Source organism: Primulina eburnea, chromosome 11 (assembly GCF_022965805.1).
Source record: "Primulina eburnea isolate SZY01 chromosome 11, ASM2296580v1, whole genome shotgun sequence".
Classification (NCBI taxonomy): Eukaryota; Viridiplantae; Streptophyta; class Magnoliopsida; order Lamiales; family Gesneriaceae; genus Primulina; species Primulina eburnea.
This window is the reverse complement of record NC_133111.1, coordinates 5215397-5233987: the sequence shown is the minus strand read 5'-3', so window position 1 is coordinate 5233987 and position 18591 is coordinate 5215397. Positions and strand designations below refer to the sequence as shown.

Here is an 18591-nt window from a genome sequence, read left to right as displayed (position 1 = left end):
AAGATTTTGTTGGCTCCCGATCGTGGTGATGGGGATGGAGTTCCCAAAAAAACTAATTGACAGTGATTGCTTAACTATAATAATGCAAACATTAGCATTGATTGATATGGAGTGATGTTGACATATGACTTACCTTATCTCAACAGTATGTAATATAATATGGCAAAATATAAGTTATAAATTTTATAGTTACACGATACAAAATAGGTACGCGGAAAGATTGTGATACCGTTGTGTCCATGTGATATTAAAAGCTGAAAAACAAAGTTGCAGGTCCATTTATTAACAATTCACAACTAAAATAGGAGTGGGCAATCGGATCGGGTTGCTCCGACTTGAACTTGAAGTCAATCCAATGTAATTTTTCAGGTAAATCAGAAAATTCGTCGTGTTCAAATAGAAATGGTAAGCACAAGTGTGTTTTATAAACAATTTTTGAAACTAAACACTCTATTTTAAAAAAAAAAACAACTTTTTTTTTTGCAAAAAAAAGCTCGTTTAACTTAAATAAACACACTCTGTTGAGTGCAATAATTTTCCCTGTTTGGTAGAGCGATCGAACCGTGGTGCTCGTAGTTCTAAGATATTCCACGGATATTTTACTCATAACACGGAATTGTGGCACTCAGTTTTGGGTCTAACCATCGCTAAATGTCATATTCGCTAAAAAAAATACTCTACGTGGGGGTTTTGAAATTTTATTGATGGAAGCAATTCGTACAAGGTAATAATATTAATATTTTTGGACGGATGAACTGACTCATAGACTACGTGACTACAAATTTCATCAAGAGAACTTAATCAAAGCAACACTGAATGATCATTCATTGACATTTCCTCAAGTTTCCATTTTAAGGCTCCTGGTTCTGGAAATTACAAAAGATAGAAAATAGAGATTAAGTATTCAGGAATTTATTCATGATTAAATAATTATCTATATGATAATACGTATCATTTAATAATACAATAAATTATGTGAATAACAAACGATCATATGAGTACATAAATCTCAATAGGCTACTAATAAAAGTTTAGAATATAACGAGTCAAGTGAACTATAATCCGAACTTAAGTCACGTTATTCATATGAACTACATACCCAGACATGTCATTATTTGTTTCAATAGAGTCACATCTCCGAATCAAAGTCACATTGTCCACGGGACTCAATCTCGAAACTGAAATCTTTTGTTCAGGGCTCATCTTTGTTAATCATTGTAAACATTCAATCATTTGATCATTATATCCTACAATCATTCCTTCGATGAATGACATCTTTCGATCATCGATTTATTAACTTGTGTATTTATGATGAAATTTGACGAGACAAATGAACAAAATCGTTCTTGCCACTCTTGTGTGTTAAATGTCCCACATCGGTTAGATAATTAACTTTTGAGTGGTATATATCGAATTGGACAATCATCCCCCCTTGAGCTAGCTTTTGAGCTTGAGTTAGGTCCAAGTTCCAATCTTAACATTATGGGGCTAGGGAAAAAGATTAAAATTATATAAAAAAAAATCGATATAAAACCAAAATTAAAAATTTTCACTGATTAATAAAATATAATTTAGATTGTTATCTTAAAGCTTGGAGCGGTTACTGTTGGATTGCGATCAATCGTGGTTACAGAGCTAAAAAAACGCGTGTCGGAAAATACTGTTAAGATTCAATTCGAAGCATCATAAATCTCCATTGATAATAATATCTCCAGGAGATTTTGAAAGAAGAAGAAGAAGATGAACTTCCGTACTGGAACCTAAGTATAACAAAAGTTCTTTTAATTATCGTAAAATATTTGTACAGCTGACTCACTAACTCTACTAACAAATGCTATCCCACCAGTCCGCTTGCCTCGTGCATCCCTTCTCCTACCTACCCGTTTCTCTGTTCGAGGTGCGAGGTGCGAGGTGCATGCATATATATATCCCCACATATTTCTTCAACAAGTCTAAACTTAAATCTAAAAAATCTAAAATGGTTCGAATAGATGAATCAAAGCTTCATATCGCCATGTTCCCGTGGTTGGCTATTGGCCATATCATTCCCTACGCCCAACTCTCCAACGAACTGGCTAACAGAGGCCATAGAATCTCCTTTTTCGTCCCAAAAAAGGGTTTGCTCAAGCTAGGAAACCTAGATCTTTACTCACCACTCGTTAAATTTTACACCGTTAAAGTTCCGCATGTTGAAGGATTACCTTTAGGTGCGGAGACAGCAAGCGATATCGACTTCATCGCCAAGGACCCGCTTGCCATAGCCTTCGACGCCATGGCCGACGAAGTGGAGGGTTTGCTTAGGACTCTGAAACCCGACATCGTCTTCTTTGACTTCGCGTACTGGGTCACTGAGATGGCGCGAACGATTGGGTTCAAAACTGTCTGCTACAATGTAATTTGCGCTTCTGTCATGGCTATTGGGGTTGTGCCGTCCAGGTACTTCCCGAAAGATCGACCGGTGACGGTTGAGGAAATGATGGAACTACCAGAAGGGTATCCTTCTACGACCATCGTCCTCCGCGGCCACGAAGCGCAGACCATGTCTTTTCTGTACGGCAGCTACGGAGACATCACTTTCGACGTTCGCATGACCACTGCGTTGCAGGACTGTGACGCTATTGGTGTGCGGACCGTGAGTGAGTTGGAAGGATCCATGTGCGATTACCTGGGAAGCCAGTACGGGAAACGCGTGATCCTCTCCGGGCCGGTGTTGCCGGAGGCTCCGAAAACTGATGTTGATGAGAAATGGGAAACCTGGCTGAGCAAATTCAAGCCAAAATCAGTTGTTTACTGCGCGTTCGGGAGCCAAAATACTATGTCGATGGAACAGTTTCAAGAACTTGTGCTGGGTTTCGAAATGACGGGGATGCCTTTCTTCGTAGCCCTGTCGAAGCCCCACGGCTCAAACTCCATAGAAGAAGCGTTGCCGGAGGGGTTTCTGAAGAGGGTCGGGGACAGAGGGGTGGTCCACGGCGGGTGGGTATCACAGGCTCAGTTTCTGAACCACCCGTCGGTGGGCTGTTTTGTGAGCCACTGCGGGTTCGGATCCATGTGGGAATCTTTGTTGAGTGAGTGCCAAATCGTGCTGGTTCCATGGCTGGGAGATCAAATCTTGAACGCACGGCTGCTGGCGGATGAGATAAAGGTGGGCGTAGAGGTTGAACGAGATGAAAACGCATGGTTCTGCAAGGAGGATCTGTGCCGGGCTATTAAATCTGTCATGTACCAAGATAGTGAAGTGGGGAAGATGACCAAGAACAATCATGCTAAGTGGAGAGAAACCTTGGGGAGGCCTGGATTTATGAATGACTACATTGATGATTTTATACAGAAACTGTACCAACTATAAGATAATAATGGATTCTCTTGTTCCTGGAGATTGATTATATGTCGATTCAAAGTTTATTGCATGTTGATGAATTGTTGTTCTGCACGCATAAATGAGAGTTGAGTACCATTGAATGAATGCATGCTAGTTTGTGTGGAAACTCCATTTTTTCTCAAGGAAACAAAGCTTTCATTACGAATAACCCTAGAAATTTACAGCACCAAATAATCAGAGAGGACAATCTTTATGAATACATTCTAAATTCAATTCTGACGTAATAGCTTTACGAGCTAACCGGTGAGCAACACCATTGACCAACTTTCTCATATGCTTTAATGAGATAAAAACTGGTTTTTCCATCCGTGATTGAATCTCCATTGCAACCGATAAATCAGTACAAAAATCCTCAGCTTCACGATTCACCTCTCGCTGGTAGAGAGTTCGAGTAAATGCAAATGTTGGTAAATCCATGCCGAATTTTACAAAAATTCATACCTGTGTGTATAGCAATCAATTCTGCTCCTTACATGGAACCCGGATTACGAATCCCACAACCCTATACAGCCGGATTTAGATCCTCTAACGACACCAATTATTGTGCATTTTTTACACGAGATGATCCCAGATAATCATTTCGTTTTAATCTGAAATTTTTTTAAATTTACCTCACATGGTATGATGTCCACGAGATGATCACGTGATCATCTCGTGTAAAAAATGCACAACACTAAATACTGTGTTTTCAACACAGTAGAGAATCCAAATCCTATGTACCCGGCCACCACTTGTCCTTGAGAATTAGGCACCAATGTCAAATAAAACAAATCAAGCTTTCTCAAATTATATAAGTGAAATATAAATATCAACTAACAACACTAAAATTTCTTTTTTTTTTGATCAGAAACTATTATATATTATTAATTAATAAAGATTGTTACAATTACAGTGGATGAGTAATCCACAATCTGAGCAACCCACATACATCAAATGCTAGGAAATTAAACTAACAAGAACTTCCAATCCCTAGCTAACTCAGATAATGTGATATGCTGAAACTGGGGAATGATTATTGTCCAAGTAGCCACTCTGAATTTGATACTGTCCCATAAATCTTCCCACGTTTTTTCCTCATCCCTGAATATTCTGCTGTTGCGTTCCATCCAAATAGACCAAAAAGTGCAATGCACAACTAAGTGCCAAAAGTTTGTCAGGCTCTTTCCCTTGAGGAATCCCGGCTCGGTGATAAACATGTCTTGCGATCTTCTTGGAAAAACCCATTCGAATCCCAGGTGTTGCATAACTTGTGTCCATATTTTTGTCGTGAACGTGCAGTGCAACATAATGTGATCTTGAGTCTCATCGTTTTTCTTACATAAAGTGCACCACTGTGGGGATAATACATACCCCGGCATCCGCTTTTGAACTACGTCACATGTCTGCAATTTCCCCAAAGCGACTATCCAAGAAAACACCTTAACCTTTAGTGGTATTGGTACTTTCCAGATATTAGAATGGTAAGGGAACACATGAGAAGAGACGAACTAACATGACTAAAATTTCAACTTTGTCCCTGCAATCTATAGATATGTGATGCCTATGTATAAGTTGGGTATTATCCTCCTTTTGGAAAATGGGTTTCATCTGTCGCTGGTTTATCGTAGAATGTCATCTCCATATAATTATGAAATAATAAATTATATCATGATTATTGAAACAGTACAAAACGATACCAAATATTAGTTGATTGTTATTATATTTAATGCCTAAGATTTTGTTTGGGTGCGATTTAATAATGAATTATAATTATATTTATTTGGGCCGATCAAAAATAGTTTTTGCTTAATCTTGAAAAAACAGGAGAAAAGGAAAAATAATAAATTAGAATTATTCTTAATGAGTATTGAATGTTGATACAACCACTGGTTCAGAGGAGTTGCCGTTTAAAACCTGCAGCGTCGTTAGGCTCCCACAGCCGCCCATGCCTACTCTCTCTATCTTTTCTACTTTCGAGGATTTTGTCGGGCATTCATTCATTGATACCCCGACGCCAACCGGCAAACGCGTGTAATGTCCTTGAAATTGTCACATTTGGGCGGAACTAAGCCCATCTCTAAAATTGGTCTGGCCCGTTAAGGGTCAGGCATTTTTACTAACCAGCAGTCGGAAAAGGCTAAGCCCGTAGTCTATTCTAAAAGGAACAATCTTTTCACCAGACAATACGGATTCAAAGGCTTCAATTCTACCTAAAAAATCTGATGTGAGGTTAAACAGGCAGGGAACGTAACTGCAATTCGGGTTAGAAAACAATAATCGTTGGAAACTCGTAAAGCCATTAACGTGTAAAGGTCACATTCCATCCCTTTGAATTGGCTCTTTTTAACAGACTTTTGGCATGCATCTCATCTTTCGAGATTTAAAGAGGAGATGCCGGCGAGGGTGGATTTGTGTTGTCTAGCAACAAATTATTCGAAGAGTACTGTAACTTTAAGATACTTTTTAAGGGCTTTCTGTTTGTATATGAAATCTCTTTACTCGAATCATCAGATGAAGTTCCACCGTTATCATTCTCAGGAACAACGGAATCGAAATTATTTGTATCTGGTGAATTAAGCATATCGTTGGTGCAAAACAAATCATCTTCGGTATCACCTTCTTGAGTCTTTGTATAAACATGGTAGTCGTCGAAAGGATCATTTTTGTATTCGGGCTGGACTAGAATGCTACGGGAAAAAGTGTGCTCGATTTCTCCTTTTTGAAAGATGATATCATCACATTCCTCTTTAAATTCAGTCTTTTGGGTTGTTTTCTTCACTCTAGGATGTTTGAACCATCCTTCGGCCAATAGCGGGAGCAAATTTAAATTCTTCATAAACGAGCCTTTCTTGGAAGAAGGGGAATCATCCGTTTTTTTCTTGCCATTGGCACCTACTAACTAGTCCCATTGCAATGACACTGGTAATAAACAACTGACAAATAGCGCATTTGATTTGGTCGTGTCTCTTGAACGATGATGCCTCCGTCATGCCAACCATTCTTTTGATTCCAAGAACTTTATGAGCCAACTCAGCCAATTCGCATATTTTATAATTAGAATCCTTGAGTATTTTGTTAGCTAGGTAACCAATGCCCACTTCACTTTCGGCAACCCCATTTCTTCAAACGGGAACAGATCTTTCTTTTCAGGAATTCCAAAGCGAACAACATGGATTCTCTTGTCCGATAGGAACCTCTGGATTGAAGCAGGAAGCGCTTCCCCGGATAAGAATTTGAGGATCACACAACCAACACCTTGTATAAATCGTGACATTGATCTTGACACAAAATTATCGGTGTACATCACAAAAAAAATCGTGACATTGATCTTGAGACAAAATTATCAAAACCAAGAAGAAAAAAAATACAATCTTGCAGTTTTTTTTATTAAAGATATCAACAATTTTACATGTTCATCTAATATCAATGTTTCAGATTTGAGATGATACATCAAACTCAAGATCCAGTGGTACCTTTGTAACTTACCCCTCGCCAACTCCGTAAACAAAAACGAAAACCAACAATCTATCATTCACATAATAATGGGCTCTACTAAATCTATATCTATATCTCTATATCTATATGAATGTTAATTGTAAATTTACATAAATGATGTTAATTGTGAATTTACATAAATGTCCTTACCTTCATTTAATAATAAGCATTAATACATATTTATTTTTTTGTGAATTTACACACTCCATTTTTACTTTTTTTTGTTTTCCATGTTTTTCATCTATTAATTAATGAAATTTAAAATAAATTGAAGAGAATTTTAGTCTTTTTCGATCTATTAATTAATTAATGAAATAAAGTGAACAAAAATGAAATTAAGCCTTATTTTTTGTTGTAATGAAATTTGCACTCTATTTTTTTAAATTTTACGTTAGAACTGATACATAATTTACATAAATGTCCTTACCTTCATTTAATAATAATCATAAATTGAAGAGAATTTTAGTCTTTTTCAATTTATTAATTAATGAAATTAATGAAATAAAGTGAAGGGGAATGAAATTTAGCCTTATTTTTTGTTGTAATGAAATTTGCACTCTATTTTTTAAATTTTACGTTAGAACTGATACATAATTTACATAAATGTCCTTACCTTCATTTAATAATAATCATTAATACATGTTTATTTTTTTGTGAATTTACACACTCCATTTTTTTCTTTTTTCTTTTTTTGGTTTTCATGTTTTTCATCTATTAATTAATGAAATTTAAAATAAATTGAAGAGAAATGAATTTTAATCTTCATTTTTATGATGAAATTTGTACTTCATTTAAAAAAAATATATATTTAATGAAATTCGAAACGATAATATTAATAAATATTTTTTTTTACTTTCTATCAGGTATTAATGACTTCTAAAATAAATTGAAAAAAAATGAAATTTAGCCACCATTTTTTAGAATAAAATTTAAATTTATCTTTTATTTTTTGAAATGAAATTTAAACTCAATTTTTTTAAAAATATATCTTTAATGAAATTTAAATTAAATAAAAGAATAATGAAATTTGTATTTTTGTTTTATTTCTATTTTTTATTAATTAAAGAATTTTAAAATAAATCGAATAAAAATGAAGTTTATACTATTGTTCAAAATTTTATTCTCCGCTTTTTAGTAGGTTTTATGTTAAACAGTTTTATTGTTATATAGTTGTGGGGACCCGGACGCTAATCCATTCCTTAATCGTCTTTAGGAATATTTAATCATTCATAATAAACAGGGTCTAAATTTTTTTCTTTTAAAAAAAAAACAAAGCGGAAACGTAATGTAATTAAAATCAAATTACATGTTAAACATGAACATACAAATCTGATGTCATCTACAATAATCCAACTAGGGTCAACTACATATCAGTGCTGAATCCTAAATTGCTTCTGAAGCCCGGATCTCCACGCTATCTAGTCCAGCCTCATTCTCTTCACGACCCTGATTCTAGCCCACCTGTTGCCATGCACACATACAAACAAGACAACAGCCGGATAACTCCGGTGAGATATAAATATCCCAGTATAAATCATGTATACATGCAATCATATAAATCATATAAGAGCATATAACACAAATCATATGCTATATATACATCATGATATAAATCAATAACCAGAATAAATCATATTCTAAACATGTACCCTAATCAGGAACATAATTCAATATCTAGAATAAATTCTATTCTAGGCATGTACCAATATCAGGAACATAAATCAATATCAAGAATAATTCCTATTCTAGACATGTACCAATATCAGGAACATAATCAATATCAAGAATAACTCCTATTCTAAACATGTACCAATATCAGGAACATAATTCAATATCAAGAATAATTCCTATTCTAGACATGTACCAATATCAGGAACATAATCAATATCAAGAATAACTCCTATTCTAAACATGGACCAACATCTGGAACATGATCAGTATCAAGAATAATTTCTATTCTAAATATGTACCAATATCCGGAACATAAAAGGACATGAACCATATTCAGGAACATAATCAACATCAATCAATATCAATCAATATAACTGTCACTCAAGCTCGTGACTCCACGTTTTAGACTAGACTCAATCCTAGTCTAGGGATCCCGGTTTCCAGATGTGGTATTCCTATATCGAATTCCGTAAAGGATGGAACCATAATCTCTATTACTCGATATAACCAGTGCCCTGGTATTCCTATATCGAATTCCGTAATAGAAGAATTCCAATACCCTTTACTCGATATAACCAAATATGGTGTTCCTATATCGAATTCCGTAATAGATTCCATTACTCGATATAACCAAACATCCAGTGTCCTGACCTAACCGTCAAGGACTGTAGCTCTATCGCTAACATCCTATCTTGAGACATCGTGCAATGTGCCGTGGCGATACCACCACTATCCGGCACTTCTGTCACAAGATAACTCGTCTAATACCTGTCATCTAATATCAAGAGAACAAGTACATCAATCAACTTAATGCAAATATCAATGCAATAAGGTAAAGTATGTGATTTAGGGAAACTCGAGTCAAACCTCCCTCGAGTTGTGCAATCCCAACTCAACATTCATTTATACCTTTATCTTCTCGCTCAGAAGAAGAAGAAGAAGTCCCGACTCTATCTCGGTCCATTCCCAATCTGGTAATAACAATACCGAACAGATATAATATCAATACACTATTCAATTCAATACCTGTTCTGATCAATATTCAAATCACAATAAAATCTGATCAATGTCAATCGACATACGGTATACCAATACAATCTAAATCAAGACCGACTCTGATCCATATCAGTCAACTGATGTTTCGACGGCATAACAATACTGTCTCGACAATCCCGTCAGTCCAAACATCACAGATATAATATCAGAACTCATAATCAATATCAATACCAGTCATAATCTCAATAACCATACATATCTGATATGAATTCTCAGTCAAATCGATTCCAAAAATCATAACAGTTACATCAACAGTCCGTTCTTTAATCTGACTTCGATTCTATGATGTCTAATATGACAAGAACATCATATATGAATCCTATTCAATTCTGACAACATCATAGTTTCAAGACATGTCAAAACGTAGCAAAACTTACGTCCAGTTGTAGCCTACGTTGCTAGGAACTCGGTACTGAAGTCGGATTTAAAATCAGACGGACGGATTTCTCACAATCGCGATTCAAAGATTCAGGAACAATTTGGCCAAAGTTTTCCTTCGATTCTTGTTTCTGAAGGATTTGTTTTTAACGTTTGTATCTATATATATATATATTTATATATATATATATCTATATATATATATATATATATATATATATATATATATATATATATCCACGTGCATGCAGCCAAACAAGTGGCGAATTTTCATCTTGCATGACTCGCGCTCGGGCGGTTAATCTCTACCGCTCGAGCGCGGCACATTCTGTCCGAAGATCAACTTGATCACCACTGGCGCTCGGGCGGTAACTTTCTGCCTCTCGAGCGCCAGACGTTCTGTCCGACTTTTTATTTTATGGTGTATTGGCGCTCGGGCGGTTTTTTTCTACCGCTCGAGCGCCAGATGTTCTGTCCAACATCTTGGCTCACCATGCCACGACGCCCAGCTTCTTCATTCTAGTTCGTATAACTTCAATCACCTCCCTTAATCCATAAATCATTTCAGATTACGGTAATCAAATTCTCGGGCATTACAATAGTCCTGAGAAGGGCTGACCCAGTTATTTCAGGAGTGAAAAATAATTTTTCTCGCGATTTAATTCGGATATGAGACATGTTTCACAAAATTCACTCATGAAACAACCTAATAGGAGTTTCTGTGTCAATTTCATTTTTAACTTAAATAAATTAACATCTGTGAATAACGTAAATAATAATAATTAATATAATTCTCTTCGCTTATTTGTTTTTTTTCCATCTATTATTTAATATATTATAAAATAAATTGAAGAAAAATAAAATTTAGCCACCAGTTTTTAGAATAAAAATTAAATTAAGCTTTCATTTTTTGGAATGAAATTTACACATAATTTTTTTTTAAAAAAATAATATCTTTAATAAAATTTAAAATAATAATAATAAATACATATTCTATTTTTTTTTTCCCAACTATCAATTAATTCTAAATAAAATTGAACAAAATGAAATTTATCCACCATTTTTTGAAATAGAATTTATACTTTATTTGTTTTTAAAAATATATCTTTAATATAATTTAAAATGAATATAAAAATAATAAATTTACAATATATTTCACAAAATAAATTATATCCTTATTTTAAAATTAATTCTTTTTGTTTGACTTCTCTCTTTTTTTTTTCTTGTTTGATTTATGAATTTTTATAGTTTTCCAATTTTTGAATTGGTCTTATGTGAGCCGGTCTCATGGATATATCCTTCAAATGGGCCAAGTGAGCAATTTTCAGAGCGAAAAACAATGATTTTTCATGATTAGGGTAGGATATGCGACATGTTCCCGTGAGACAGCCTCATAGGAGTTTTTATGCAATTTTTATTTTAAACTTTAGTAAATTAACATCCATTAATAACGTAAATAATACACGACTAATAATTTGAAAACTCTAATAAAATTATGTGAATTTACATATATGTCCTTATTTTCGTTAAATAATATTAATAAATACATGATTTTTTTTGTTCGTTTTCAGGTATTAATGAATTTTATAATAATTGAAGAAAAATGAAATTTTAATTTTGGAATGAAATTTACATATTTTTTTTAATAAAAAAAATTATATCTTTAATGAAATTTAAAATAAGCGACACAATGTCAACAGCTTAACTCACGAAAACTTCAAAGGAGTTCACTCATCACGATACTACCCTCAGTCTTGCACGCTTAACCTAACAAAACTGAATGATAGTGAAATATTTATCTTTTAGTTTGAATGTTGCTTAATCTTTATGTCAAAAGTTATATTTGGACCCACGACGCAATATTTATTTCTTATAATTGGGATTTATCGTGCAAAATCGTATATTAAGCAAATGGTGAACATAATTGGAGCGTCTTTTGTTGGATGTTCTATTGAAGATTTCATTCAAATTCATGACCATGTATAAGATAAAACAAACAAATGATTTTATATCTACATAAATATTGCATCTAACAATAAAAATTTTCGATGCAGAATTTACCAAATGACACATATAAAGATTCGCTAAATCAACCAAGCTCCAAGCTCCACACATTCTTGTTCAAGTTGGATAATTTAGTGAAAAAACGTGATGAAGTGTTAAATATTGTGGCAGAAGCTATTGAGATACATGACAATTATCCAACAACAAATGTCAATATCAAGAAACGGAGATCTCAAAAGATAATCAAGCCAACTAAACAAAGCAGTGAACCACCAAATGCAGAAAAATCAGATGAAGTAAACATCAACAAAACACATGAAGATCCATGAAGACGAAGATGAAATAGAGATTCGAGATGAAGAACCAATTGCCGAGTACAAAAAAAGAGATAAGAAGATAAAAACCGACGGGCACAAAAAGATTTCAAGAGGTCTTCAAATCAAAGACTAGAAAATATGATGATTTCATTTGTAACAAAATAATTAATTATTTATCTATTCAAAGTTATTCTTATTTCAAAAATAATTTAAACATATTTGAATAAAATTATCATATACAAATTATCTCTATTTCTCAACGTGCAACGCACGTGCATTTATCTAGTTTAATGAAATATATCAATCTACAACCAGGGCTGTGGTTCGGGCACAAACAGAAGTTAACACCGGCCAATCCAAATAGTTTAATGTTCCCAACCTTCTCGATCTCTTGAATGAGTTTGATCTGGTTGGGCGGGTTATAGGCATAATTCCATAGGGCTGCCCCATTTCTTTCTTTGGCGGGTTGGTTTTCGTCGACAAGGAAGGCCTTATCCAAATAATAGAAAATGACGTCTTTTTCTACTATTTGATCGGTACCTCATAAGCTCGCTGCTTTTTGCTTTCTATTCGAAGTTTCATAGGGATGGTCTAAGGTCTCGGCCTTTCTCGAACAAAATGATAGTCCAACTCAACAACTTGATAGATTTGTATGGACGGCTGCTGGAAAAGAAGGGAGGGACGTATTCGCATAGTTGATGCGAGACCTTAAACGCCAATCTAGAACCCAAACCCCAAATACTAGTCTCCTCTCAAACTACTGAACCATACAATTACTTGTGAATCCGGATGTAAGATCAAAGCAGTTCTCCATAGTTAGACTCAAACAAAAAATTCATCATTGATAAATGGTTAAACATGGCAACCAGCTTCAGCCAGTGTTCAAAGACAAAAATAAGGTTCGGAGATATACGGGTTTAAAAAAATTCAGATGGTTCGCAAATAGTGATTAAAGTAAAGGGCAGATATACTCCTGTGAGAAACTTTCAGTCCAACGATTCTATAACAGGAACGTACATTTATATGCAGACAATATCTTGTAAGGGATGCAAATTACAGATTTCAAAGGTAAGACTAGTATACAGGAACCCTTGTAAGGGATGTTCTAAGGCATCTCCAATCCATATCCTCTATTTTTCATCCTCTATCCTCCAAAATAGAGATCCATGATCTCTATTTTCAAAAACCTTCGCCAAGCCATATCCTCTAAATATTACCAAATACTCTATTTATTTTATTTTCAACTCATATCCTCTAAATATTACCAAATACTATATTTCTTTAATTTACTTCATTTTCAATCTATATCCTCTAAAAATTACCAATTTGATAACTATTATAAATATTAAATTGTTCATTAGTTCCATTTGATAACTATTATAAATATTAAATTATAATTAATTCATTAAAAATTAAAACAACTTTTGATCAACAAAATTGACCCAAGCTTTATATGTTATCTTGCTTTAGTCGACCATACTTTGGAGCATCATGGTCGACCAACAGGAGCATGGTCGACCAAAGCAAGAATCGACCAAAGCATATTGCAATTTTTAAAATATCTATTTTTTAAAATAATCCTCCATTAAGAGCATCTCCAACCCATCTTTATTTTAGAGGAAATCTCCAAAATAGAGTATGGCTTGGTGTTCCAATCCAACTCCAAATGCAATCTCCATTGTAATAGTGATTCTCCATTTTTGGAGGATCGCTATTCATTTGAAAATCAATATGGAGATTCCCCATATTACTGAAATATCATCATAACAATTGCAAAATAGTCTTTTTGTATTTTTATATTATTATATTTCAAATTATTTAATTAATTAATTTTAATGTTAAATAATTTTATATTAGTTAATTTATTTTAATTGTTTTATTATTTTCATGATTTAAATATAAGTCTATTGTTTATAATAATAATGAAATGGAAATAATAAACAAGATAATGATCACAAAAATTAATAACATATTATTTTAAATAAATTGAGTTTAATATATGTTTTATTGTATTATGTTTATCGAATTAATTAAGTTCGGTTATATAATACATTATGTAATTATATAATTATATTTGTGTTTTTGGAAAACGAAAAAAAAAATAAATGGAATATTTGTAATATAAGGATATGGGTTGGAAAAGGTTTTTAAAAATAGAGATATAAGATCTCTGTTTTAGAGGATAGAAAATGAAAAATAGAATATATGGGTTGGAGATGGTCCAAGAGATGCAAACCACAATCGGTTTCTGGACTGCTATTCTTCATTGTTGACCTTTTGTATCTGAATTACAAATTCTACAAATAGTCTTATTTTATCAAGTTATTTAAAAAAAAAAAAACAAGAGTAAATGTAGAAAATAAATTATATATTTGAGATGAGCGAAAAAAATACAGACGGTTTATTTTAAGACCGATGGAGTATCGTGATTGGAATTATTATAATTCCAATCAAAATTATAAACTTTAGTTCGAAACAATAAGAGTAAGTCTCATGTACGACGGTCTCATAGATCTCTACGTGTGAAACGAATCGTCTCAGTCCATAATACTCATGACATAAAAAAGCAAATATTGTTTCACTCATATATCAACACATTGCACAATATAATTTTGAGATAAAATTAATATTTTTTTCTCAAATCTATATATTACTCAATATTTTTTATAATATAACTAACAATATTTTAACATGTAAAAAATATTTTTTTATAAGCCGAGAAGACATCAGACGTGAGTTTAAAATGTCACTCAATTCATGTGGGTTTTTTTGGTGGGCCGCATCAGTGTGATGAAGACAAAGTGACCATGTATTATCTCATATTAAAATCGTTGAGTTGTTATAAAATATTATAAATTTCAAAGATGAACAAATCCTAATTGGATAATTATTTCTACTTATTTACTAAAAACTCTTATGAAAATGATCTTTTAAATTCTTAATATTAATATAATCTCTACATATTTTCATAAAAAAATAGTTAATTTGATAAAAAAATATTATATGTAGAAAATTGTTTTATGTCTGGACCACGAGTGAATTATAAATTAAATAACACAATCAACCTTTTGGAATTTCGTCAATCTGTCATACGATAAAATCAGAATAATGGAAATTGAACTTTACATTTTGTCGGATGTGTATAAAATCAAATTTGCAATTAATTATAATATTTATGGAGAAATTTGTTTTATGCATATCTGATAAACTCTTTATATTGTTTTTACAATTAATTAAAATATATTATACAATATTATTTATATATATATTAAAATATATTATACAATATTATTTATATATATATATATATATATGTATATGTGTGTGTATATATAATCGTGGGAAAATAAAACAAAAAAGAAAATACTTCCGTGAAACAATAATCATATACATAAAATGATATTATTTTATCTTCTTTTTCAAAAATAAAAGATAAAAAAATCATTTAATATTTCTGTTAAGACCATACCGAAATAATATATATAAATTAAAAAATATATAATATTTTTAAATAATAAAGTTAAAATTTTAAAAAATATATGATATTTTTTTTTATAAAACAATATATATCGATATCGTACCAAAATAAATAATTTAACTTTTATTTGAACTCATCAGGTTGGAATAGTCTAAATCAAAGTTCAGTAAAACAAGTCAATTCATATTTAAGAATTTAAATTGTTGAGAAGTCTTATCTCTATCGTCTAACCTTACAGCTAGCTAGAAGACTAGATGATGGACCTTGATTTGTTAAAAAGTTGACATGCTTCAAAAATCAAATGACCTCGGTCTCGGACATTATTTCATAGATAGCGGATGAAGAAATTGCACATGTTGCGATTGAAGTTTATTGGTGTTCACTGATGTCTTGAATATTCAGATACATGTTGCGGTTAGTGTTTATTATCTCGATGGATTTGTTTTGTATATATCTTTCTTGGTCTCTTTGAATGTCTTGAGGGATTTGTTTAGTATTGGTGATCACTGGCCTTAGGAATACAAGAGAATGCATTTTTTTATATATACTTTCGGTATAATGATATTTTACCGATACCGTACCGAAACTTCAGCATACTGACTTTTCGGTGTATATTAAAAAGTCGGTAAGGTAACGATATCATTTTTCTTATACCGGTATTTTCGGTGTGGTATATGGTATCCGAAATTTCGGTATGATGTACGTACCGATCTTCTCTAGTTATATCTAGCATAAGAGAACTAATGGATGTTTATTTCAATGTCTGTCTGACGAATATTTATTGCTCGAATATTTATAAACTGAAGAAATGAAGAAAACTTCATCATTGTTTGAAGTTTAGCTTAAGACTTGCAAATGGTTATGATTATATATAATATATAAACTAAATAATAAAAACAAGAGGTTTATAATTTTTTAAAATGCCATGTTCTAAGAATCATGCACGGACGTTTTAAAATGCAGAAATCCCTAAAGCCATCTCCAATCCACTGCACTACATTCTGCACTACATTGGTGTTACACTAAAATCATCTCCAACCACATTGCACTACATTTTACACTACAATAGAATATTCCAAGAATATTCTTTTTTTTCAATATTAATCTTTCTGTTTTATGTTAATTATTTATAATTTGATAATCTAATGATAATTAAATATTATAATTTAATTATTAAAATTTATATATTTAAATATTTTAATTTATATATTAAAATTTGAGTTGTTTTTTGTTCGTAATTTGTGTCATTTTAACGCATTATTAATTTAATCTGTGTTTTTTTTATTTTTTGTTTTTACACTTAATTAATTTCTAATCCGAATATTAAAAATTTTATAATTAAAATTTCAAAAAGATATTAATTAATTAAATATTAAACAATTAAATTAAATTAATCAAATTAAAAAAAAATTGTGGCGCAGGAGCAGCTTGTGGAGCTTCTCCAATCCAGCGCCAGTTTTGATGCTGGATTGGAGTGAAATTTCATGGCACCACAATGGTGCCACACCATTGTGGTACCATGATTGGAGATGACCTAACTCCCTTCCAAAATCATTTTAAAACACTAGCATATTTTGTATTTTCGGGAAAAATGGTTTTGCATTGAACCTGTTGGCCGTTGGATCTAAACGCTATTATTACAACGAAGAAAAAGTGTTATACTGAATATTGATAAGATCCATCTTTTTAGTTCACGATATCCATTTCAGAATCCTGAACAAATACTATATTACACTTGATTAGATTTTTCGTGACGATACATTACCATTGATGCATTTCAGTACGTAGTTATATTACTGTTTGATTTGCTATAAATATATCATTTTAGTTTATTCATCAATAAGTTCTCAAAGAGTTAACCACTATTTTCTTTTATATTTATTCTAAATTCAAGATACAAGAATATGAGATTTCAACTAGAACTATAATTATGGAAATCAAAATTTTGGTCTAACAAGATGTGATAATACATTTTTCTTTCATTCGAGATCCTACAATTGGATTAGTATTTGTGTTATCTTTTGTGAATGCGAGTTGGTATTTACATTTCATTTATTGTTATTTGCATTCTATTTGTGAATATATTTCATATATTTTACATATAAAACAAAATGTAAATAACACAAAATAGATTGTAAATATCAACTTTTTTTTGTGAAGTCTAGAATTATATACATTTCTACTACTGTAACTTAAATGATTTTTTTTTTTTTTTATAAGTCATGTTCTATATTGCCTGATATTTCTTAGAGGGGTCAACATGCTTGTTAACAAAATATCCTTGAGAAATGTGACGTCAGGTTATGCACCTTCCTGATTGGCTCCCACATTATGATAATTAAAAAATTGAGTCTTTATATAAGTTTATTTTAGTGTCTTAATATAATTATATCTATATATAATCTATATAATTATTTTATTTTAATTATTTTTTTTTTACACTAATCCATTTGCCCAAATATAGCTTAGTTCTCTTGTGAGATGATTTTTTGGATTTTTATTCGTAAGACGGATCAGTTCTACTCATATTTACAATAAAAAATAATATTTTTGACATAACCTACTAATAGTTACAGTAAAAAATAATATTTTTTCAAGAATGACTCAAATAGAAGATATATCTCACAAAATTGAGTCATTAAACCGTATTACAAGAGTTTTTGTAATATTTTTATTAATATATTTCGGTGGTGTTAAAAGAGAGTTTGAAAATAATATTATATTATAATGATAATAATAGTTAAAAATATGCGTTAAAATCGTCGTGTTGTAAACGCGAGACACAGCAAAACAAGTAAACGCGTTTTCTAATTCCCTCCAGATTGAGCAAA

At 31.9% G+C, this 18591-nt stretch overlaps 1 protein-coding gene across 1 annotated transcript; it reads left to right on the top strand.

Moving 5' to 3' along the window:
* Positions 1–1869: 1869 nt before the first annotated feature.
* Positions 1870–3379, top strand: LOC140805197 (UDP-glycosyltransferase 79B2-like). The gene has a single exon (XM_073161426.1). It carries the CDS (start codon positions 1916–1918, stop codon positions 3347–3349), a length of 1434 nt encoding a protein of 477 aa, XP_073017527.1. The 5' UTR covers positions 1870–1915; the 3' UTR covers positions 3350–3379.
* Positions 3380–18591: the final 15212 nt, after the last annotated feature.